Genomic DNA, 27,493 nt, shown 5'->3' on the forward strand with positions numbered 1-27,493 from the left:
CATCACAGATTTGCCTCAAGATCCCTTACTGACCAACTGCATGACTTGGGTTTCTGCTGCTCTTTCACTAAGTCAAGAAGTATAAATACACTTCTGCCTTTGAACAAGGGTTGGATATTCCACATCTTACATCTGAGTCTTCACTGTATTACATGGCTGACAATGTGGATCTTAAAGTAAGGACTTTAGATGGATTCAACACTTTGCATGGAATGGGTATCATCGCCACAGTTACACCAGCAAACAGAAAGCTCACGTCTTTGCCAATAAGAGATGTCACAGCAGGTGATATTGTATCAACAGGGAGAATTAACATGCACTTCTACCAATCTCTGTCTACTGGATTTCAGAGCCTCAAGTACCTTCCGATAACACAAATAGATGGGAATGATCCAACTTCAAGGATTGACATTCTTTGGAAGAGTGTTTGACTGCTTTGTCCAACCCGGCCAAATTGGTCAGGCATGATGCAGGCAATCCACCATGGACTTCATCCAGGACAAGCATCAGTTGTGTATCTACCAATGATTGACATGACCCCAAGTGATCTGTCCTGTATATACACTACACTAGTGTTCATCATGACACAAGCCATGAAAAACAATGTCACACCAATCGTCACTTTTGATCAACCTCTCTGGTGGAAAGCTTCAATGATAATTTCCAAAGAACCTTCATCAAGTGATTTGAAGAACAGCATCCTAAGGCTTGGAGGCCTTCACACACAGATGAGTTTTGGGGATGCATTGGAAACATCATGTCTGGATCGGGTCTATTTGAACTTCTAAAAGTGATATATGCCACCCAGATTGTACAATAACACAGCCACATTCTCTCAGGGAAAGCTATTGCCAGAGCTATTCAAGCTCACTTTCTTGTAGACACAGCCCTCAATGGACTGTTGGTATCAAGAACGTTTAACGTGAGCCTTCCTAGATTTTGTAAGCCTTGTGATGAAGCTGATCTGTTTCCACTGACCTTCCTGATACTGATGATGAGGATCTCAACATGGCCGCAGAGGTGTACGATGAGCTGATGAGCAAATCCTCGACTGTTGGTGAGGTATCTTCTTCAAACACATTAGAAAGCATTCACCATTGGTTAAACCAAGAAAGAGATGCACTAAGCGAAATGAGGACAGCAAAACTTTGGATCCAGTACATGATTATGGTGGATATCATAAGGAATTTCATTAAAGCTGAAAGATTAAGAAACTGGAAGATGCACCTAAAGTCTATTTCTGATATGTTGCAGTTCTTTGCAGCAGCTGGTCACACCAAATCAGTTCGATTGTACCTTCAAATGATGACTTCCCTGCAAGAAACACATCCCTAAAGCTTTGATCTCTTCAACTCAGGTCATCATATTATACGCAGATCTGATCATTATTGGGGAGGACTTTTATCAGATCTGGTGATCATGCAGAGCATTAAGACAAATGGAGGACTTACAAGGGGAACAGGCATGTCTGAAACACAGAGGCTTGTCTGGTTTGTCTGGCTTATGTCAATGCCATTGTGCACTGAAGTCAGCAATACCATGAATGATCTTACAAGTAGTGGAAACAGAAACTCTGAACTACACAAAGACATGTCTAATATAAGACTGGACAGAGACAAAAATGATTCCTTGAAACTTCTCCATATTCTCCAAAACAGAGACCCATTCAAACAAGATCCAGACCTCAGAATCATTGCAAATGGAGTTGTTGCAAGTGCAACTGTTAATGCAGATGAAGCATGCAATGTTGGTAACTCTACTTTGTACTCTACAACAAACACTACCACTTGCGATTTCAAATTCAAAAGGAAAGATCAAGTTGTACAAATGAACGAGATACCTGTTACACCACAAGATGATGCCATCTGCAACACTGATCCAGTTTTATTGTTTCAACGGTTCCTGATTGCTGCTAGGCAGTCAACACATGACCTCCAATATTTGCTAAAGCATGAACTTTGCAGTTATCCACCTGCACTGTTTGACTCTCCTTGTTCCTGAAGGAAGCATTCATATCAACAATGGATAATGGTGTTTCCTCTGATCCAGCTTCTGATGCTGTGTATGTTCTCGATGGAGGGGCTTTGCTTCATACTCTACCTCGGCCACATGGAGTATCTTATGCTGGCTTGTGCACCATGTACTGCATATATGTCAAAAGACACTATGGTGGAGCTACCGTTGTGTTCGATGGATACTCAACTTCATCAACAAAGTATACCACACATATGAGACGGACTGGTGGACTTATTAGACCAACAGTTTAATTTCATGATGGTATGATCTTACTGTCAAAGAAAGAATCATTCCTCGCTAATGTTCAGAACAAAGAACAGTTCATCATGATGCTGTGTTCCTATTTACAAGCTGAAGGAAGAGACACAGTTCAAGCAGCTGGTGATGCTGATGTTGTTATAGTTCAAACAGCAGTTTCGCTGGCATGCCAGTCACCAACAGATGTCATAGGGGACGACATGTATCTACTAGTCCTCCTGTGCTGTCACGCGAAGGTGGAATCTTGTGATATTTTCTTGCAGTGAACCCCCAAGAAAAGTTCTTTGAAAAGAATTCCATTTTGGAATAACAATGAAACCAAGAAGAAGCTAGGAGAAGATGCTTTGACAGATTGGGGGTAAAGAGAGATAGCAAGAAGATCCCACCCTTGCAAACAGATCTCCCCCCAGCTCCAAAGGAACTGTTATCAGATGTAACTGTAAAACAAATATGTGCTCAAAGATGCACATGTAAGAAGCATGGATTGAGATGCACTCACTTGTGTAGTGTGTGTTGTGGCTGTGCATGTCTGAATGCTCAAACGCTCGACCTCAGCGATGAATGATGCAATCAGAGAGCTGTTGAAAAGAACTGGAAAGTATTGTAAACTGGAAAAGGACATTGCCATGTCAGTCAAAGAAGATTAGCTAAGGAATTCATAATGAAATACCATTTATGGAGTTGAGTAGAAGACAATTCTGACAATTTGTTGTATTGACAAAATGGCTTGTTTTTCATCATTGTATCTGTTGGAAATGGGTTTTAATAACATTTTCATTCTTTATTCTATTTCATCATTATTTGGAATGCCTATTGATAGATACAGATTCATCACAATATTTCATCATGTAAAACTTGTGAAATTATTGAACAATGATAATTTTGTTTTCATAATGATAGCAATTATGTCCAAATGCATGCCAACAAATGATCTTCATATTTTTCTGACTTTGTTCCACCACTGAGATTCTCCTAGTCTTTTAATATTTCATAAAGGATCGGTTGAGGGTCTTAAAACAGTTGAAATCATTTCTATTGCAATCTGTGGTGGGTTGGGTCAGAATCTTACCAGGATGACTGAACTAAGACTTGGTTGCATTCTGCATAGCGGAATAAAATTTTTCTAATTACTCTAAAACATTAGTGGGAGTAACATCCAAAGGTAGTTGACTCAATACATCTAATGCTGTTCCTCTTGCAGCACGCTACCTAGCATTAAGGATTGACACATTAGAGTATAACCCTTCATTTCGTAAACCGTATATTTTTCTCCTCCATTGAGAGTATTGAACATCACTCTTCAGACAATCACTCGAAAAATTAGACAGTTTAACACCAAGGGTAGTATAAACAGGAAGCGTTGTTTTGCAGTGGAATTTACAAAACAAAACAAAATTCCAATCATCTAAACCCAAATTTTATTTCCCCACAATTGTATGTCTACAATAAACAAACAAGTGTAAGACACCGTACACTGGCAATATCCCTGCTGTTGTTAGTTCTTCATCCGTGACGTCCCGTTTACCCAAAATGGCAAAGATAGCTTTTTTCGCAGATTTAATCATACATTCAAAGACACCACCAAAATGTGGTGCATGAGGAGGGTTGAATCTCCAGATGACTCCCTTGTCACCCAAGGATGATCGAGCAGTCGCATCAAGTTGTTTAACCAAATCCCGCAATTCCTTCACAGCACCTATAAAGTTAGTTCCATTATCGGATACTACCTCCTTAGGAATCCCTCTCCTATTTGTCATACGAAAGAAGGTATTAAAAAATGAGTCACTGTCAATACCATATGACATTTCCAGACGTACAGCCCTTGTGGACAAACAAGTAAAGAGACATTAAATATCGTTTTTGCCTTTTCTTTGATCTTCCTTGGATAGTCAGAAAAGGCCCTGCATAGTCCACTTCAACTTGAGTAAATGCTGTCAGTGAATAGCTAACTCTGAGCTTTGGAAGTGGAGCCATAATCTGAGGTCTCAGTTGACCCATTTGTCTTTGACAAAATGCACATTCTGTCTCCCAGGCTCGAATCTCTTCATGAGCAGCAATGACCCAGTATCTTGAGGAGAGAGAAGCCAAAGTTTGATTTGTACCTACTGCATGTTTACCTGCTTCGTGGTAATGTTTTACAATATGTGCATTGGTAATAAATCTGCATATCCATGCATATATTCTAGTCAACCTCTTCCAGTCAGAGTATCTGGATGGATGAAGACGCCATGTATTCCCCTCACCTTCAGTCAGTAGAGTTACAAGTTCCCTTTTTCTAGATGCTTTCTTCATTTCTGAAGTACTTTCACTATGAAATATATCGGTTTGATCTGGCCATTCACTTTCTGGGAATGTCAGAAATGCTGGTCCTGTCAGCCATGTACTACTGGCTAGGTTCTTCACTGATGTACCCCTGGTAAGTATGTCTGCAGGATTTAACTGAGATGGAACATATTTCCACTGATATAGACTGGTATGTTCCTGGATGTAACCAATGCGATTTACCACAAATGACTTGTATTGTCTACTCTGGCTTTTTATCCAACATAACACATTCCTACAGTGTTGACACTGGACAGTTCTAACACCTTTGCTGAAGCCACAAACAATCTGACCCCAAGGACTGCCGTTATCAGCTCCATTCTTGGAATGCTTACAGAGTGAAGAGGAGCAACCCTGCTTTTGGAGGTAACTAAACGACTCACCACCTCCCCACTCTGGTAAGTATAAACTGCATATATTGCTGCCCCATATGCATCTTGGGATGCATCTGTAAATACATTAAATGTTTTGCGTACTATTTCAGATTTGATTTTCCGCTATGCAGAATGCAACCGAGTCTTAGTCCAGTCATCCTGGTAAGATTCTGACCCAACCCACCACAGATTGCAATAGAAATGATTTCAACTGTTTTAAGACCATGAACCGATCCTTTACAAAATGGCATAATTCTTTCACCTCATTCACCTATTTCAAAGTTCTAAGATTCAGATCCAGATCAAGCTCTTTATCCCATCCGACAGCTGCTATCCACATCTCTTGAATCATCATTTTACCCACAATGGTGAAAGGTGTCAAGAGTTGAAGTGGGTCAAAGATCCTTGTGATTTCACGGAGAAACATTCATTTGGTTATTATCTTCAAATTGTCTTCAGGAACATTCATACAGAAACTGAACTCATCATCATTTGCAATCCACATAAGACCGAAGGCAATTCATTTTCTAATTCTAATGGAATTCCATCGAGGACATATAAGGAATTTGAAAGCTATTTTCTAGCGTTCATACCTGCTGTGCGCCATAGCTCACTCAACTGGTTATACAACTCTGTCCCAGTCATCTCACCTTCAACTGAATCCATACTATCGTCCATGTATGTGAAGTTTACTACAGTGTCCGCAGCTAGTGGAAATTGCTGATGTGCTTTTGTATGTTCTTGAGAAATGTATGGTGCTAATGGATTGCCATAGAAACCTGAGGTATTTACGATCTTCAGGTTTCACCTCAATTTGTAGGTACATCTCTGAGATGTCACAAACAAGTGCTATGGGTTGCTTCCAAAAACTGAGCAAAATTTCAAAAAGGTCACTTTGCAATTTCGGTCCTGAATACATTGTGTCATTGAGTGAAACTCCCTGACACTTTGCAGAAGCATCGAAAACAATGCGTACTTTGGTTGTAGTCCTGTCTGAATGAACTACAGGAAAATGAGGTAGTAACCATTGACTCTCACTTCCCTCTGACTGTACCTTACAAATGTATCCTTTTTGCACATACTGATCAAGAACTGAGCAATATGCTTCAGCAATTTCTTTGTCCTTTGACAGTTTCTTCTCAGTGCTAAGAAGACGACTGAAAGCCATGTTGTAATTGTCTGATAACGTCTGTGCATCATTTTTCCAAGGTAAACCTACTTGGTAATGACCACTGGTATACTGAAGTGTCTGTTTAACTTTTTCAACTGCAGCTATTTCATCATCAGTGTAGTCATTCATTGAGCTACACGAAATGCTCTCTAATTCCCAGAACTTGTGCAGTAAAGTATCGAGATTCTGCAGTTCAGTTCTATTGTTATCAATGAGAAAAGTACTTGCAAAATGTGTTTGGTTCTCACAATGAACACGTCCTATGCATGTCCACCCTAGAGGTGTAAGTCTCGCAACCGGTTCTCCTGGACCACCACTTACCTCTTTATATGATCGATGAAGGTCAATATAGTCAATGCCTATGAGGACATCAACCACATTACGAGAAATAAGTTTTGGAAATTTAATGTGATTCAAATGTTTCCATTTTTGTCCATGTTTCTCCCAATCTACTACTTGCATTTTGCCCGTAACCTTTGTAGTTGTGAGAGCTGACATTGATACATCAACTGAACCATCAATGCTTTCTAACCCAAAGTTAATAGTCATTGATTCAAAACTCTCCTTTCTGCCATTTAGAACATTCACTGACACCGTCCTTGTAACCCAAGTTCTGCAGCTATATCTTCATTTATGTATGTCTGCGTGCTTGCATCATCTAAGAGAGCATTCACTGTAATCCTGCAATGTCCATTTTTAGAACTGCTTGAACAGTTTTCAGTGCTGTGTATGATATGTCACTCTGAGAGGTAGACATTGTGGTTGTTTGTGTTTCATTTACAGGATTTGGGGGGTAACTTACCTTTGCCCCATCTGTCCAAGTCCTTACTTTCCTATCAGTGTGAAGTAAGCGATTGTGGTTAGCTAAACAACCACCTATTCCACATTCACTAAACCCAGTGCAACTCCTACCACAGTGGTTGGGACCTAGACCACTTTAGATTGCAACCTTCCACCTCTTACTAACGCTCAAGTCTTTGAACTTGGTGCACTTCCTCATCTCATGATTTGTACCTGGGCACATTTGACATTGACTCGTTGTACTTTCTTTATTGCCAAAGAACGTCCCATTTTTACCTGATGTTTTACGGTCATGTGATTTCTGCCTTTCAGCAACCCTATTTATCACTTCACTTGCGATGACCTGAAACTCTGATTCTTGCAGAATCCATTCCCTAAGGACTTCGACAGATTCATGTCTCTGGGTCTCAAATATCCACCTCTGATATTGTATTACCATGGACTCTATTAATTTCTTTAGCAATTGTGAGTATAAGGTTCCATTACCCAACTCTTCTAACTTGTCTGATTCCCTAAGGTTTGCCACTAAAACATCAAGCAAGTCAGCAAACTTCTCCAAGTCCCTGGCATTACCTGCCCTAATTGGTCTGAACTTTATTTCTTCCAACTTCAAAGCGATGTTACGTCTTTTGCCACCATACTTACGTTCAAGACGTTCTAATGCGATGTCATATGCAGCTGCACTATGACCTAAACTAGTTATTACTTTCAATGCTTCTCCGGTAAGACATTGCCTTAACTGTATCAGTTTGTATTCAGGGGTGGCTGGTGCCATGTCCACACAAGCTACAAATGCCACTTTCCAACTTTCAAACATTTTAATGTCACCATTAAATGTGGGTATGGAAACTCTTTTGAGTTGTTTCCACATATCTTTTCCAAGCTCATGTCTAGTTGTGATAGGATCAGTTCTGCAAACATCACAATGTGCTCCAGAAGTTTCAACCAAATCTAACTTGGGATACAAACAATCGATTTTCTCCTCTTTTTTCTCTGTGACAACATTCTTATTTATGCCTTGTTCATAGTCAATGTTCTGTTTGAAGTTTGTATTTTTATCAGATTGTGCTGTTTGTTCAATTTGATTTTCCTGACGGAATAGCATTGATAAACCTGTTCTTATGCTGCTTACAGAAGTAGCATCTGACCTCTCATTCAAATAAGCTTGTGCCATTTGAACAACATCTTCATTTACCCCTTCTACTGACGCAAGTTCTCTGTAGACTTGCATTTTGTTTTCAGCGTCCCTAATATCTGAATATGCCAGAATCAAGTCAACCATGATATTCACTGCTTTAAGATGAAGTGAACTTACTTTGTCAGTTACATCTCTAACCTCCTGACGGGAAGGAACATCAACCTGTTCTATCAAATTATACAGCTTGTTTTTGCATTTTGTAAAAGCAGTTTTAGCTGCTGCTTTTTGTTTCTTTAATTTGATGATTTTGTCACCAACTCCTGTTTTAGCAACTTTGGCCTCATCCACTGAAGCTTTTTGCTTCACTGCTTTCTCTGACATTATGTAAAATCAAGCTAACCAAACCTTTGACAGAACTAACCAGCAACTAACCTTACCTGCATCTAACCTAACCACCAAATATCCTAACTAACCTAAAACAACCACGCTCTGGTACCATTTTGTTTTGCAGTGGAATTTACAAAACAAAACAAAATTCCAATTATCCAAACCAAAATTTTATTTATCCCACAATTGTCTACTAACTAAACATGTCCCAATACGCATTCCACGAACCGTTCTTCAGTCCAAGCATGGCTCTACCTGACTGGTTCACAACACTAGTCTGCAAGGGATTATCTCCAAAAGGAGATGGTGTCTTCCCATACACAAACTATGCCAAGGTCGACTGAAGTGGAACATGTGGTATCTGCATATCATGACCTACTACCCCTGAAGTATCTGTGAAAAATGGAGTAGGAAATGACTGCAGTGGAGGAGACCTAGGAGACTAAGGTCTAGGAAGTGAATACTTTTGATCCATTTCCAATTCAACTGGGTAAGCACAGGGTGGAGTCCTACCTACTCCTTCCATGAGCATGCCAGCTGTGACCCTGTGCATTACATGGGTATGCAGAGACGTGTCCAAACCCTGTATAAATTCTACAATGTGATCTTCTATTCCCTTAGGAGGCGTATCCATTTCAAACCTCATTGCAATGACAAAACAACGATTTCAATATCAAAATACAAGACCACAGAAGCTAAATCCAATGGCAAACTTCCAGGCAAAATTCAAGACAAAATTCAACAAGGAAAACTCAAATTCAAAGTTCAAAGACCAATTTGTTCAAACTGAAATAAATTCAGTGTGAATCAAAATACAATTGAACAAGCCTCAAACATATACAGCAAAAGTCATCAAGCAAAATTCAAAACCATGTCAAGGAACCAAGTTGTTCAAACTGGAATAAGTTCAGTATGAACCAAAATACATTTAAACCAAACCCCAGATGTACACAGCAAGTGTAGCTAAATATTTACCACTTCAAATGATGATGAGGATAAAATGAGAACACCACAACAAAGATTAGTACTTTTTTCAAGTATATGGAGTGGATAGTAATGGATAGCTATAAATGAAAAGAATAGAGATGAAAGAACTGTAAATAATGAAATTTATCAAGTTTAATATAACTGAATTTAAATAAAAATAATTTAAAATTTTATTCAATAAGCTACACTAGTTATTTATAACAATGACATTACTTAAATCCCATTTCAGTTTTATTTCACAAAATCCGGAATTTATAATTGAGTTTTCATTCCAGTTAGCCTTTCCAACTTTTATAACTATTTTCACAAAGGGATGTAACCACTATGGACACAACCACCACATGTTTGAAACAACCTGTGAAGACAGTCGAAAACCAATTTCAATGACTAAAACCAAAGGCAAATAGCTAAAGGCAAGCAACAAACAATTCAGGCAGGCTAATGAAAACAAACAAGTATGTGTCAGCCACAGTGTACAATTCACAACAGACAGCTTTATCAAAAGCCCATGGTAGGGAAAAATAATGTCAATGAATATGGAACGCGAAGTGCTGATGAATACCGATCACAAACAAACGATGTATATCGGACATGAAATGGCCACACAACAAATATTCAAACAATGTGAAGTTTCACTATATACAATTTACACAATCAATGCACGTCATCAACCAAAATAAGCAACACTCAACATTTATAAACATGTGCATTAAACACAACATGCAAACCAAGAGAACAAGTCCATCCAACCTCAAGTGAGTTCAATTATTGTCTATTGCACTGGAAATGTCAAATATAAATGTCAATATATAATTGCGTGTTCACTTAATCACAGGTTGCCATAAAAGGCGACTCAGCTTGTCGTAAGAGGCGACTAACGGGATCGGGTGGTCAGGCTCGCTGACTTGGTTGACACATGTCATCGGTTCCCAATTGCGCAGATCGATGCTCATGTTGTTGATCACTGGATTGTCTGGTCCAGACTCGATTATTTACAGACCGCCGCCATATAGCTGTAATATTGCTGAGTGCGGAGTAAAACTAAACTCACTCACTCACTTAATCACAGGTCCCTGGAGAAAAAATCCTGTATATGAAAAGTCACAAGGAATCACATGTGGCAGAAGAGTCACACGGAATCACATGTGGCAAATCACATTGCAGCTAGCATATCACAGACTGGCATAAATCTCGGAAAATATGTTGAACATCATAGATGAAGGAATTAGAAAAAAATGAAGTTCATCACACAATTGTTGGTTTCAGATAATCTTGAAGAAAAGGTGTCGTCTCTGTTCGGGCGCCAATGAGACCTTGGTCCCAGGTGTGGAATCGGGTCAGTGGATGACATCATAAAAAATGACAAGTCTGGCCAACAATTCCAAATATTTATTCAATAGTGATGATGTGTGTGGACCTGGACCTGTATAAAGAGAAGGTCTCTCATTAAGGAGCGGGCACCCACTCATGAGAAAGAATATGACATTAACTCATTAAGCCCTGGAGCCGCTCCACTGCCCAACACCTGGCACCCCTTGCTGACTGCCTGATTGCTGTGACGAGGCTAATTAGTGCTAATCATGCCTGATTTCCCTGGCAGGTCTCGCATGTGACAGGAAACTGTCTAGTCTCACAAACAAGTACTGATTATTTAATTGTGTCGTAAAGATGTAAATGTGAAAGAGGCCGATGTGAATACATATATTACAGTATTTCATGTAATTTATTACCTGTGTCTCTCATACCCCTTTGCCAGTGTGTGCTGTATTTTTATCAACACCTACGTGGTCTTTGTACGTACGAGAGGAACAAATATACAAATTCCTCCTGTCTCTCTCATTGTATGGACTGAATTATAATATATTATTCATAATAGAGTTTAAAAAGAGGGGGGCTTGCATTATAATCGTCTAGATTTTTGGCCAATACATTGCTCGTGTATACTGACTATTTCAAGGAAAGTATCAATAGGTGTGATTACACGATGCCATTTAGAAAGTGGTCAAATGCAACATATGTCATATTTGGGATTTCACTTTCTTGGTAAAGTACAAATTCTAGTACTTTTTTCGGTTGAGTCCCATCCGGGATTCGAACCCGCACCCTCAGAGTCAGGCACCTAATCGCCAGCACACAAAGTCAGCCGCCTAGCCCGCTCAGCCACCGCGACTTCCACAAAAATGAAAGTCGGACAACTGGTAGTCTAGACTGCGTACTTTGTGTACCCCTCTGATGAGTGTAAATTGGCACGGCTCCCACGGCCGAAAGCTATGATTACACGATGCCATTTAGAAAGTGGTCAAATGCAACATATGTCATATTTGGGATTTCACTTTCTTGGTAAAGTACAAATTCTAGTACTTTTTTCATTACCAAGAAAGTGAAATCCCAAATATGACATATGTTGTATCAATAGGTGTGTAAGTAACATGGCACATATAGAGATTTATAGTTTGTCACTTTGTTCATCGTAACTTAACGCTGCAAACATACATCACCATTCATACACATACATACTGCATGATACATTTATCATTACTCGATGCTAAACAAAGCTTCCCGTCATGTGTTGGGATAAAATATCCCGAATGTAACGCATTATATCTCAGTTACTCATTATATTAGCTGATACTTTGACCAATCGTATCGTGAGAACCTGTCACATAGGAAGGGCAAGGTGATGGGGCGTGGCCTAAATTTCTGAAGAGCAGGTTTGGACACTCAAAGTGATAGGGTAGAGATTGATTATTGGCTTTATCGTTGACCAGTGGCTATGTTGTGTTTCGGCTGTATCAACTATCATGCAACAATTTGTGTATTGTAAACATAACATCAGTTACTGTAATGATGTATGAAAGAAACACATAAGACATATGGGAGTAGACTGACACTATGATGAGTGTATTCATTCTCAGATGGTGAACACACATGTCTTAGTATTTTGGACATGCAAAAGAATAACGACTGAAATGCAACAATTGAAGAGAATGAGTGAATTTAGTTTTACAGCGATTTTAGCTATATTCCAGCAGTATCGCGCGGGCTTCACACATTGTGCCCAACAACTGACAAGAATGGTATACGGTACCATTTGTACAACACAACTAGTGCATAAAGCGTTATCATCCTTGGAACAAGTCTTTATGGTAGGCCTCAAAACAGTCAACGCACAAAAACACATCACAGCTTGAACATCTGCATTTGATGTCTCGACGTTTGCCAGTCCGTTTCATTGTATGTAAGACATATTTAAACTAAATGATGTCCCTTTCATATCATTGTGAGAGATTAAATTGTTCAAAACATCTATGTCAATGGCAGTAAAGAAGAATTTACGCACATGCATAATAATCTATGAAAGAAGCGTTTTTGCTGATACATTGCTAGTGTATACTGAATATTTCAAGGAAAGTACTAATAAGCTAGTTTGTGACTTACATATAACAGATTCAGTTTGTCGCTTTGGTTCATCTAGATTTAACGCAGAAAATATACAAACATACATGCATACATATTGTATAATGCTATTCCTTGCACATACATAACACAAAGGGTCATGGGATGGGCATCATCAAAGTTCCCGAATAGGACGTTTTGTATCTTAACTGTTCAATATACTCCCTGATTTGTTATCTATGACCAATCGTATCATGAGATACCTGTCACATTGGAAATGACAGGTGATGGGGCGTGAGCTAAATTTCTGAAGAGTACGTTCGGTCACTAGACAGCTTGGATACAGATTGACAATTGGTTAGATCTTGACCAATCGATTTGCTAGATTTCGGCTTTATCAACCCTAGCTATCATGAAAAACTTTGTGTATCATGAACATACATAATCGTAAGGATGCCTGAAATGTACACATAGGACTAACAAGCACTTTGACGAGTTTATTTTTCTTTTTAAGCGCTCAAAGCGCTACAATCCGATTATTTTTACCCCGGATAACCCAGTCCAACTATTGAGTAGAGATAGTATTTATTTGCGTATACATTTTGCGCATACCACTTGTACATCAAACATAATGGCTTGCTGAACATTTCAATATAATCTGTACATTGTTATGAATAAATATCATAATTCAAGTACATGTATTATACAATTCAAAAAAGTAATACGATACTGATTTATTTTGATGTATACACTTGAAGTTGAATCTCCCCAAATATTTATGAAGATGGGCATACTTATATTTGTTTTGAAAGCAAACGAGGTTCAGAAGATTGGCAATGGGCGTGACTCCACAAAACAGGTTGTCCAATGATGTAACAGCGCATTAGTTTGTTTTACACTAGTCACGGGACAAAAGTTTACCTGGACATGCATTCAACCAGAGGCTGTTATTTTGAGGTTGAAAGAGGTGTTCATATATTTAGTGTTGTCTGATTGAATGATTATATGCATGAATTCCGTAACTGATATATTCTCCTCCTTTTATTGACAATGGATCTGATACAAGTGATCATTACACAGGATAAGATAATTACAGAGATCAAATACAAACGTTTCTTACACAAAGCTTATGTAAATTGCATTGTAAAATTACGTTTCAAATAAGTATGAAACAGCTTGAACAAAATACCCCAGTTACCTTTGTATGGTTTATGTGTACTATATATGTATATTATGAGTAGATGCAAGAGTTATCACTTCATATTCGATCATGTATTATTGTCAACTTTAAAACTCAATAGCTGCAAATGAATTAGGTCTAAATTAGTAACTTGGTTTATTTCAAATCTACACGAACATGAGTGTAATACAGTATTGCTATTTATGTCTACGATTCATTATATGTACTATTGCAACGAATGAATGAATGATTTAATTTAGAAGAAGGTTTCGTAACCTTGTCACCGTTAATTCAATCAATCCCACTGACGAGTAACAAACACTTACCTCCTGTGACAACATCTCATAATCCCCCTTCTCGCAGACATGTGTTCATTTGCCAGTATAAGCCCCCGACATTGCAAGCAGTTGTTATCAAAACACATTAATAGTTCTTCTGATTAACACAGAAAGTAACCTCTCTCGTAAGAAAGGCTAATCTTTGATCATTACTGCTAAATTGATTGAAATTATAGGTACAGTACGAATTTAAAATGTAAAACCACCAATACGTGGCTCTCGCTGAATGAGAGGTGCTTTTTATTACCCCCAATACGCAGCTCTCGCTGTGAGAAGCTAACTAATTGGCCGCATATATGCGGCTCTCGGCCTTAATGAGTTAAACAACATGAAAGACAATATGGACAATATGGCCAATATATAAATATGTAATCTAATCTCATGACTAAATATCTCTTGACATTATGCCAATATCACAGACATTTTTATTCACTAACATTCTGTCACTGTACCAAGTAAATGTGTGATGGGATAAATGTGCAATGGCCGACACCAAATGAGCACATGGCCATGGTCAAGTTCCTGTATTAGAATAAACATTCAGATAGTTTTGTTAAAATAATGTTTGTACATATTGTAATTAATGGTTAATAAATTTAAATGTTTAATCTATGTTGTTATTTAATGAATTTAACTTATGCCTAACCTAGCTTAGGATGAATTATTGAAGAAGATTGACTCACCTGTATAAAGATAAGCCCTCTCAGTAAGGAGCAGGCACCCACTGAGAAACAATACACAGGTGAGCAACTATGAAGGGCCAATCAGAGCTAAAAAAACAGTTGTTTGGCATAATAAGCCAATGAAGGCCAGGTAAATACCGAAAAGGTAGTAATGCTATGGATGGAAAAGAACAATTGAAGTGAATTGGGATGATTCCCAATACAGAAAAAGCTAGTGGGTTTTTAGAAAATTCAAGATGGTGAATTTCTCAAGACACCACAATTAACTGGATGACATGGGTGTTAGTACAGCACCCAAATGACATTATTTTTGTTTTGTTTTTAGATATATATAAAATATGTATGACCAAATATGCAAACTTCATGCCAAACTATATACAAAAATATGGCACACTGCTACAAAAGCGAAACTGGAATCGACATCCATCGATTGCGAAAAGGAGATACTTTTGTGAATGTGGATGGATGGGCACATGGAGATAAGCAGCCTTTAGGTGAGAAGAGTGAGAGGAGTCCTGAGGTGGCAACTCTACAATTGCTTGCTTGATGAATAATTTTGGGATGGCCATGAAGGCTGCTAAGAGGAAACACTGTTAATGGAGGCAGATGATCAAACTGGAGATAATAACCTTTTTGAATGACAAAGATTCCAGGGATCATTTGCAATCTGAGTCCAAATGTGATAGTAATGTGATAGGAGGCTGCCTACCGGTGATGGTCAAATTGTTTGTTGGAAACACAAAATCATGTTCATATCCATGGACAGTTCCAAGTCGATAGGAGTTGGGAGTTCAGCTTCGTGAGTGGATAAGTCATTGTCTCCGGGATAATGAGTGGAAGCCTTGAAAACCCTGGAATGATATCTGGTCCCAGTTGAAGAAAAGCTGCGCTGAGTAGTAGATCATGACATGTCTGACTGAGAGGCCAAACTGTCAAATTTTGATTGCTGACAGTGAGGTGGAGGGGGAGGGTAATAGAGGGGCAAAGCTCGAAACTATGTGTAGGAGACTTTTGGGTAACAATTCTGGGCTAACAAAGCAGATGCCAACTGCTGGTTCAATTTCCTAGAGCATCCTGAGAAGATACTGTATCACTACATTCGCCACTGGAAAAAAGACGGCACGTCCACAGATTGTTGGAACAATTAGTCTTTAGCTGAGTCAGGAATGTACTCTTAAGTCAATTTAAGTGACTCATAATGTTGACTTGAGTTGCTACAGCACTGCCTCCTGTGCAGACATTGCAACCACAGTGTCAGGTTTGATTCATCGGTGCAAGAAGTTGGCATACCTTTGGGGTGAACTAATTTATGTAAGATAATATGATGATGAGCTCCGTGATCAATATTTTTCAAGTTTCTCTCAGCAAGTGGTATCTTGAAAGCAGCCAAGCAAGAAGCCCATCCTTAACGACATCCGGAAGATATGACTAAAAGAAAGCAATTATGAATAGCGTAGGACTGCCGCAGAGTCCTAGGCACGAAGTGGACACTGGCCTCCTTAGAAATCTTTTCATTGAATGTGGACAAGACTGAACATACAACAGCAGAGTGAGGCAATGTAGGCTTGGGTAATAATCCTGAAGAGCCAAGCTCAGTCGGCAGCTCTGTGGTCATGGCACTTCACATCCGTGGTATCCGTTGGCAAGGAAATAATGGATGGGTTGGGAGCTGTGGGTCCAGTACCATAGAACCCTGAGTCTGTTTGGCAGATGTTGACTCCTTCATCTTGTCTGGGACTTTATGGGTCTTGTCACTTTGATTGGGAGTATCCATGGAATTGTCCGGCAGTTATCACAAAGAAACATATCCTGGCTAGCTGTAGATTCTAGTTTAGATGAGGCAATAGAACATTTTAATTCCTTAATTTTGAAAACTCCTTTGTTCCAGATCTTTCAATGCGAAACCAAGAGATGAATTAAGATCCCCCTTAAAAGACGCTGGCGTAGCAGTAAATGTTTTCAAATTGTGGTAGTTAAGGGTTGGATATCGTTCAATATGGGCTATTACTGTGTTCCTGGCTATGCTGATATGCATAGCCACAACACACCCAGCAGGTTAGCGTGGTCTGCTTTGCGTGTGCAGCCCATGCACTGCCTGTCTCTAGCCCTATAAAAGAAGTAGCTACAAAGCACTCCTTGTATTTAGTCCACTTGTCCGCCAGAGGTGAGGACATTTATTTTAGTTGTTTGAGTCCTGGTAATCCAGACCAAGTAGATAAGTTTTTCTTAGTTTACCACAGGAAGTTAATATATTTATTTGTTTTAGGCATAGTCTTTGAAATCAGAGCCATGTCTTGGTAGGAGTTGAGGTCAGCTTAGGTTGTTAGATATAGGTTAGGTTAGGTGGATAGGTATGGGTTAGGTTAGGTGGTTAGGTATGGGTTAGGTTAGGTGGTTAGGTTAGGTATACATTAGGTTAGGTTGGTGGGTTATGATAGGTTCTGGAATTTTGTTATAAATACATTATTGAGTTTCCTTTGTCTGTTTGTTCTGTTTTACCAGCAATGAGGCTTGATTCATAGAGCCTACTTGAAGTTGGCTAAGTTATTATCACTGCATAAAAAAAATACACAATGTAAGGTCCAATACCAGAGAATAGCCAACTTCAGCTGTCACTGGGCAGAAAAGCCTATTACAAAATGAAGGAGTGGCAGAAGAGGAGTCTGTCCTGGGGTAGAAGGTTTACTACTTTTAGCCACAAAGTGCATCCAAAGACAGTAATTCCTTTTCATAGCATCATTAATAGCATTCCAGTCATTCTCTCTGAAGTCCTGACAGAGCAAACAATGCATTGATAGAGAATGAGAAGGATCACTGGTACAAGCCAAACTCATTGAATGAGGGTCTTTATCAGACTTGCAATACTGACATCCAACACATTTCTTCTGAGACATGATACAAATTGCTAATATCCATAACTATAAAATGGCAGGAAAAACAACACAAAGTTCGCAATTCAAGGTAAAGACAAGAAGACTTGAACACAAAAAATGAACATCCACTGAAGTCTTGAAACATGTCTACACCCAGTGAGTAGGCCTCAGACCACAGTTACACACCTAACTTTGACTCGGAAGGAAAATAAGAGAATATGGTGCCTTGTTTAAATGGGCTGTACTGTCTGTGCTAACGTTTCCTGGATGACTTGTGATAGCATAAATGAAAGGTCAGACATTGTGTAAGCCGAATTTTTGTGTTTTCACTTAAACACTGCTGTTATCCCTGTGCCTCAGGGGAGTTAACCCTGGATGCTTACTTAAACTTTCTTAGTCAGTTGGGTGGAACTAGATTGGCTCATGGTGTTAAAACAAATCTAAACAAATCTCATGTACATGCCAAACTCAAATTAAAGACACGGAAGTTCTGTCAATAGATGTTTATTCTGATGCATCAAGTCAGGCACATAATACCAAGTGACAACAGATGTATTTGTCACGGGTTACAGGTTTGTTACACACGATGTTCAACCATATACAGTAAAGTTCACTTATAACATACACGCTTACAACGAATTGCCGGTTACAACGAACAAATTCAGAAAGTCCCGACTGCTTTCCTATATGTTGTTATGAATTAACTACGGTATACACCGAACACTGATAGTACGAATTATCTGTTACAGCGAACAAATTGATGGGCCCTCTGTGCTATTTCACGTGTTAATTGACGTGTTTATAACGAACAGCTGATCCGAATCCACTCACGTGTCATCTCAGGTGTCACCAATTAGCTTGTGAAAACAAACAGGCTTCCTCACAGGGGATCAAGGGGATAATAAAATAAACTTACCTGTGAAATGTTATCATTTATTTAATCTTGTGAATCTTGTTGACATTGTCAAGGCATAAATAGCGATCTGGGAAGTCTTTTTTTCAAGTCAGCATGGAAGGGCTTGTCACGGAAACGTAAAGCTCTAGATCTTGACACAAAATACCAAATCATCCAAGCTGTAGATGCAGGCGGTAAATCCAAGACTGACATGACAGCAGACTTGGACATACAGATTTCAAGGCCAATCAGTCGTGGTTAGAGAGATTTAAGAAGCGACAAGGGATATGTTCAGCCATGACACATGGAGAAAGCTCGTTTGTTGACAGCAAGTCAGTTGATGATTGGCTGACGTGACAGAAGCACAAAATTACCGATTTTGTTAAAGATGCAGAATAAAATACATGATCGACGATGAAGTGAATGATCCATGACAATTATATGTTCATTGGTTTTGTCTTATTTTATTTTCTCTGTGAATATGATCTTGTCTCAAACCATTGGCGTGGAGACAATTCTTGGTAATTTCCGAATATTCATGAACATTCCCGAATTGCTTAGAACAAACTTCGCTTACAACAAACTGAAAACAACAGTCCCTTTGAGTTCGTTATAAATGAATATTACTGTATAAGAATACAAGATTTTCCCTGCAAAGTTATACACAGGAAATAGCATAAACGGATACATCACATGATGACGGGTTCATGTTGATTTCACACATAGCCATAACGGCCTTCCATAGTAAACACATTTCTCATACAAGTGGATGTTCACACAGTGACAACTCACACTATGTGAGAATTCTCACGTGGCACAAGTTTACAACAAGATGGTCCTGATGACCCTAAGACAGTAACGTCTTTTGCTATCAAATTTTCTTTTTTATCTAAGGGAGTCTGTGACATGTCACCAAGCGATGGAGGAAAAGGCTATCACAATCCAGAGGGAATATTTATGCTTGTAACTGCTATGTTCTTATGCACTGCTTTCCCATGTTAAAGCCAAACAAACCTAATCACTGTGCACTGGGGTGAAATTAGTGACTCATTTGAATTTCCATTTTGTGGAAGTTTTCTTGATCACATTATCTTTCAACTTTATAAGTTTGATTTGCATTTTTTATAATTTGTTCCTGTAAGTCCATACTGAAAGGCAGATAAAATAAAATAAAATAAAATAAAATAAAATAAAATAAAATAAAATAAAATAAAATAAAATAAAATAAAATAAAATAAAATAAAATTTAGTTTTCATAGAAAATTAAATGATGGAACTTAGTTGTAACACCTCTTTATTGAATATCCCCAATTTTAATGGCATATGTCCTAAATATAAATATACCAAGAAGGTTGTGAGTACAATATACAACTGATATTGTAACAGTTGCTATAACCACAAAATGAAACCAATCTGAACAAAAATCAAACTTGTTCACCACCAGCACTTGCTTGGACCAAAATAATAAGTAACATTTTATGAGTTATGTTCTAGAAATGACCTACTCTCAGTTGAGGCCAACCTCATTTCCATGGAAATGCTAATCAAAAACAAATCCCAATGAGCACAAGGCACCATTTTAGTGTGTACCTAATGTGTTCAGTGTAGCTCAGAGATTGTAGCATCATGGTCAGAGCCAGAAGAGAGACAATGGCCTACCAGGCAATAATACTGTACTAGAAGGCGTCAGACAAATGTAGCTCACACTGAGGAAATCACTCATCAGTTGAGGTGTAACAGATTGTAAAGTTTAGCACAGTTGTCAATTCATTCTTAAACAAACACCACAGAAACTTGTCACAAGTCCATAAACATTAAACAAGATGTGAAGATGAAACCAGCATTTTGCAGCTATAATGGGGAGCATGTGTTTACATTTCGTACAGACATTTTACTTCCAGGTGTTGGTTGTTAAGTGTAGGAGAAACCACGACTATGAGGGTTTAGAAGAGACTGTGAACCCTGTGAGGAGGGAACAGGGTTCATAATTTCTTGTAAACCTGAGGGGTGGCTTCTCCAACTTGTCAACTGCTTTTGTGTAAAGTACCTTTTAAAATAAAATATATCACTACGCTGCAGTGCCTTATAATAGATCTCAGTGGGGTACATGGTATTGCGAGTGCACTGACATCACATGGTGGTAACCCGGTCGTTTTCAAGAAAGGCTTGTGCCTTCCACATATTGCATGTGTACTGACCACAGTACCTTACCCATGAGGAACTCACAGTTCATACTGACAAACAATCTCATTCTTTGAAGTGATCCTTCATAGCCTTGTGGATAAAACCGCCAAGCTAGAGAGCAAAGGGTTGCAGGTTTGAAACCAGATGTTGCCGCAATATATTGGAAGTTCCCAATAATGTGATATTTTACGATCAGTGATAACAAGACAAAATTATTTCAAAACCTTGGTTCAGAAATTATTACAGTCACATCCTGGGCATTTACAATCACATTCTGGGGATTCACAAATCACATCCTGAGGACATAAAAATCAAATCCTGAGGACTTAATAATCACATCGCTGATTACTGTAAACTGTCTTATTTCCACGCCTTTAAATTTTCATGAGTGATGGTCACTAAACCTTTTCGCACCTTCGTATTTTCGCGAGGTGATCTTGTTACAGGGGTGTCTCTGAATGTTTTTACACGACATGCAGGTGCGTGACCATTGAGCTGTTATAAAATAAACAGATTTGCAAAGTGATCTAACAACAAATTCATGTAATTAATTTCAGAATCAATCTTTTTTAATCAGGTGTTAGAGCAATGGAAATAGAATATGATTGAACCTTGTTAACACAGATTAGCCAAGCGGTGACATGTGATTGAGCAATGACACCTGTATTGTTTTTGTGTTGCTGACTTACCTGAATAGAGTCTATATTATCTATATTATCGTGTGTTTTTATTCTTGCGTCATGAAGTCTGACGCGAAGTTTGAGAAAATTAAACGGTCGTGAAAATTTGTCTGTTTACAGTATATAGTGCAACCATGTGATACGATCTCAATAAGACTCTCTGAGACCAGTGTTATATCAGGGATACTCTTCAACAGGGATAGGTCACTTGATTGCTTTCTTTAACATGTGCCTCATCTTGCTCAAACACACATTGTGACTTGGCTCGTTCCCAGCACAACTTAAGTTGTGTTTAACAAAACTTCAGCCAGTTTATTGCATCAGTCGGAATTTTACAATGAATGAATGAAAGAATTACAGTAAGAATTAACAGCAAGAATTATGTGAATGAATGAAAGCAATAAAGAAAAAGAATAAAAGAAAGAAGTACATATGTGAATGAATGAAAGGGTTTCCATGGGGCGTTCCCAAGTATGCAAATTGGGGTCATTTGTCAGGTCGTGGATCATCTTATATGTGTTTACCAGTATGAAACTATCACTATTACTTGCAAACACATGTCACTTGATAGTATATTTCCCTCATATGAATTAAAGGTGTATGTGAAAAATGTTTTTGAAGAAATAACTAGAAACACTCAAACAATAGCGTGTAGCATTTCAATGGCAGATCAGAACAGATCGGCAAAATGTCATATTTTTCACACAGCTCAATTACACCCTAGCAATATTTTAAGTCATAAAACTGTCACTGTTACTTGCAAATACCTTTCAACTAAAGGTATGTTTTCCTTCTAAAAATTAAACAAATGTGTAAAAGAAGTTTTTATCAGCACAATTTTGTCTATCTTTGTGGTGAATCAAGAATAGAAGCCAGTGAGCTATAACATTCCGACTTGAAACTTTACTACAAATCTACTGCCCTAATACGGACACTAATACCAATTATTTGACTTAAACTGATGTGACAAAATAGTTAACCTATCTTCTGCATTTAGGATTTCAGTTGTTACAACACTCAGCAAACTTAATCAGCTGTTGAAATCAGCAATCTTAAATACTACGCTGCCACCATATTGGCTACACTGGTTACGCAACGACCCGAGACATACATTCAGGGGCTTTTCCGGGAGTTTCTTCTCCCCCTCTAAATAGGCTCCCTGGTTATATGCAAGCCAGGCTGACAACTTTCTTAAGTGACTGTACCTTTTGTTGGTAATGGGTGCAGGAAATATATTTCCCTGCGAGGTTTCGGTATCATGCCTGTTCAATTGGTGGTTGAATTGTTTCACCATTTTCTGATGCAGTCAGGTTGTTTGGCTTGAGCAGTTCTGATTGGTGGTGGGCAGATTGGTCAGACATAGGGCAGCTGCTGGGTGTTTGAGCGCATAACATAAATTGTTCAGTGTCTGTATGATCAGTGACTGATCAGAGGTGGGGTTGTCCACGCCAGTATGTTCTGTGATGGGGCAATAAGATATTCCATGATGGAACAATTAGCCTGGACTCCTTTCCCCGTTAGGCTTTAGTTTATTTTTTTATCAATAAAGAGAAATTGAGTAGAAAGGCTATATATTTGGGGGTAATTTTTTTAGTGGGTATGGCTGAGTGGATTTCAGTGCTAGAGAACATGAAAGGCAGTAGGCGTTTTCTGGACTTGTGTTCAAAAAGAGTAAACTGTAGGTAGGACATAGTGCTATTTTAAGAGCGTGGTTATGTTGATTTAAGAGGGTTGGGTTAGGAGGAAATAGGTTGGGCATTTGTAAATTATTTTAAGTGATTGGGTTTGTACATTTTTCCTAGACTTGGTTTATTGTTTCTGTTTTTGGTGAGTTATATTTTGTAAATAAATTATGTCTTTATTTGAGAAATTTGTTGGTTTCTAATGATTTGATTTGATTTAGAGCCCACAAAACACAACACAAACATCAATGTTGTATGATGAAAAGTTGCTCTTGTTACATAGCTATTCTTCCTTCTCAGACACATTCCATATCTATAATATTGATTATTTCTCATAAGTTGACAAAATATTCCATGAAATGTAACCCTTATATTTAAATTAGACTCTCAATGACATTGACCTTGACCTTGCATAAGGGGCACCCAAAACACCTTCAAAACATTCTTTGACATCATGTCAAACGTTTCTTACCTTAGATTCATAAATACTCATGTTTCCATGTATGTAAGTAAGGTTCATGCTGAATGAACTTCACCTTCATTGCTAAACATATGGTGATAATGGAATATTCAAGCAAGCACATTTAGCATTGTTCCATGGACTACTGAATTATATTATAGTCTGTACTATATTGATGCTTATATTCATAATTTGAGAAGGGACGTAGAACATGTACTTCATTTACCTGTTGATGTTTTGAAACCCAGTGTTTTAGCACATTGAGAACCCGCATGGTGGCAGCTGTAAAAATGACAGATTCTCGCTTCTTGGGGGAATGAAGGTCAACACCTGCAAAGAAGATTTAATGGATAATTAAAAATGATAAATACAGAAGGTCATGGTGGAAAATATCAGAAGGTGTTTAGTAGTGAACGTTTTCACCAGCTTGATCAGTCTTTTTGACATTTTTTGACTTTTTGACTTTGATGCAAATACAAGGAAGTCCAATATTCAAGTGGTCCATGTGCCGTTGACTGATGTTTCACCACAAATTTTGGCGTTCAAACTTAACTCATTTTTCGAAATAATAGAGGTGAAGTGCTGTCTTAAGTGCTTAAAACTTGAAAGGCACAGATACCAAAGGTTCAAAAGAATTGTTTGAAGAACAAGGCATAAATCCCTTTTTGTAAATATCGAGGGCAAGGAGAGATCTTTGAGTTGGAAGAACCAGACTAATTTGGAGATCTCAGAACTGATGGCCAGACCTTGCAAATTTGCAAACAGAAGAAATAGTGGAATGATGACCCTCAGTCATGCCCACTTTATGTATCCTGTATGTACCAACTGCAAAAAATCAGAGATCATGGGAAAAGAGATAGGTTGTCAGAGGAGCTGTTTTTGAGAGGCTATTGGTTGTATCATTTCCATCACGAATCATAAAGGAAAGCTGTTGATGGTCAAATAGCCTGAGAGCATAGCATCAGTGGAAAACCTTGTATCTCCAGGGATGACTGGATAGTTAAATGCTGGAAGAATTGACGAACTTAGCTGTGCAAGGACATTCTCCCAAAATCGTGCAGTAAGTTTAGTCCAACTATATTCCCGCTATATGGCAAACTGTGGTTGGCCATTCTGCTGCCAACAAATACAGTACACAATGATGTTGAAAACGTTTGGACAGGACATCCAGAATTACTATCCAGGTGATCAGGTGCCTTGAAGCCATCAGACAATACATAACAGAGGACTACAGAAATGCCCCCTTGTGTGAACTGGCCAAGTCTCTCCTATTTTGTCTTCAGAGCGTGCAGAACAGTTTGGCACAACTGATAACAAAGTCCTGGAAGCGAGACCACATCACTCCAATTTTGAAAGACTTACATTGTTGAGTGAGTGAGTGAGTGAATTTAGTTTTACACTGCACTCAGCAATATTCCAGCTATATGGCAGCGGTCTGTAAATAATTGAGTCTAGACCAGACAATTCAGTGATCAACAACATTGATCTGCACAATTGGGAACCAATGACATGTGTCAAGCAAGTCAGCAAGCCTGACCATCTGATCCCGTTTGTCGACTCTTATGACAAGCATATTCACCTTTCATGGCAAGCATGGGTTGCTGAAGGCCTATTCTAGCCTGGGACCTTCACTAACATATTTTTTTTTTATTCATGAAAACATAAATAACATAAATATGGATTGGCACTACAAGACAAAGGCTTATGTAAGTGACTCTCCATTAACTGTAATATCATACAAAAATTTATACAGTTCAGAGGCAATGAATTATTTCAGAGAAAAAGCAAAAAGAACAGTTATTTCCACAAAGGCATGAAATCATTAATATTGGGGAAATAAGTCTATACAAGCTGCATTAAAAGGATTCATAGTAATTGTAGTCTATTTGAATCTATTTGAAAGCAGTATGTATTTATGTCAAGTCAAGAATGAGCTGATAAATTCTATTGCTTGAAGTTTGATTACCTTGAAGAACAGAATTAAGTCAAAGCCATTAGTGTAGAAAAATTGCTCTGATCTTATTAAGTCATAATAAGGGCAAGTAAAGAAGTAGTGGAGAGAGTCTTCCCATGGATACCCACATGCACAATTTGGATTATCTGAAATATGTCCATCAAAACGATGAGCGTTCAGGTCACTACACCCCAGTCTGAGACGAGAATGAATTATTTGACAAAATCTACATCCAAAGTTTTTGTCAAAGAGAACATGTCTTTCTTTGGTCTGCAGTCGTTTATTGAATGAATTTACTGATTCTGAGTTAATTATTTCAGGTGGTAAATTGTTCCATAAGAGTATGATGTTTGGTAAAAAGGACCGAGCATATGAATCTGTATGGCAACGAATTGTGCGAATACTATCAGTATTTCTCAGATTGTAAGAACTTAAAGCTGAAACATGTTCTGGAATTAAATCAGATAAGTAGTTTGGAGTAAGATTATTATTCATTTTGTAGAATAAAGTAAGTTTCTTGATTTCTCTACGCTTGACTAATAGTACAAAGTTAGTTTCGTTGTAGATTGTTTCATGAGTAGTTCCTCTCGTGGCTCCACAAATTGTTCTTAGAGCGTCTATTTGTAAAGTTTCTAAAATCATAGATTGTTCTGTCGTACAGTTGTCCTATATGTGGCAACAATAATCGAAGTGTGGAAGTATATAACAAGTGTACATACATTCTAATGTATGTCTAGCTAATCTATATTTAAGGCTTCTTAAACAGTTTACCATAGGACTTACAACTGTTACTATCTTTTCAATTTGTTTTTGTCCAATAACAATCTTTTTGAAGATAAACACCTAAATGTTTATGGGAATATACTTCATTTACTTGAGTAGTTTGGAGTAAGAGTTCCTTTCATTTCTATGGGTGAACATACAGAGGGATTTACTTTGTGAGAGAATAAAATCGTTTCAGTTTTTGTTGGATTAAAATTTACTTGCCACATATTGGTACAGTCAGAAATAGCCTTCAGCAAACCCATGCTTGCCATAGAAGACGACTCAGCTTGTCGTAAGAGGCGACTAACGGTCAGACTCGCTGACTTGGTTGACACATGTCATCGGTTCCCAATTGCGCAGATCGATGCTCATGTTGTTGATCACTGGATTGTCTGGTCCAGACTCGATTATTTACAGACTGCCGCCATATAGCTGGAATATTGCTGAGTGCGGCGTAAAACTCAACTCACTCACTCACTCACTCACTCACAATCAGAAATACAATTTAAGTCATTATTCAATATCCTTGTTGCTTTGTCTGGATCCTCTACAATTACATATACTGACGTGTCATCAGCAAATTGTCGATTATTGCTATTGATGCCATCTACAATATTATTTATATACACTAAGAACAGTAGCGGCCCTACGACTGACCCCTGGGGGACCCCAGCCGATATTTGTTTTAGATCTGATGATTGGCCATCTAATGCTACTCTTTGTACCCTATTACTAAGATAACTATGAAACCATTCATTTAAACTACCATGTATTCCATAGGCTTCTAATTTAAACAGTATACCCTTGTGCCATACTTTGTCAAAAGTTTCACCAATGTCACAGAAAACGGCTATTACTTCTTTACCATGATCTAAAGCTTTTGCTATAAAGTCATACCCTATTTCCTACATCTACTTAATTTCTCAAGCTAATTCCTCTCCTAACCCAC

At 38.3% G+C, this 27,493-nt stretch overlaps 1 protein-coding gene across 2 annotated transcripts in view; it reads right to left on the reverse strand.

Annotated features, from left to right (window-relative positions):
* The window catches only part of LOC137278153 (ras-specific guanine nucleotide-releasing factor 2-like), an 802,775-nt gene that overhangs the window by 288,380 nt on the left and 486,902 nt on the right, over positions 1-27,493 (reverse strand). For both annotated transcript variants that reach the window (XM_067810323.1, XM_067810322.1), the window contains one exon: positions 24,052-24,155. In XM_067810323.1, the coding sequence (XP_067666424.1) occupies positions 24,052-24,155 (104 nt within the window). The remainder of the gene's footprint in view (positions 1-24,051; positions 24,156-27,493) is intronic.

This window comes from Haliotis asinina, chromosome 3 (genome assembly GCF_037392515.1).
Source record: "Haliotis asinina isolate JCU_RB_2024 chromosome 3, JCU_Hal_asi_v2, whole genome shotgun sequence".
Taxonomy (NCBI): Eukaryota; Metazoa; Mollusca; class Gastropoda; order Lepetellida; family Haliotidae; genus Haliotis; species Haliotis asinina.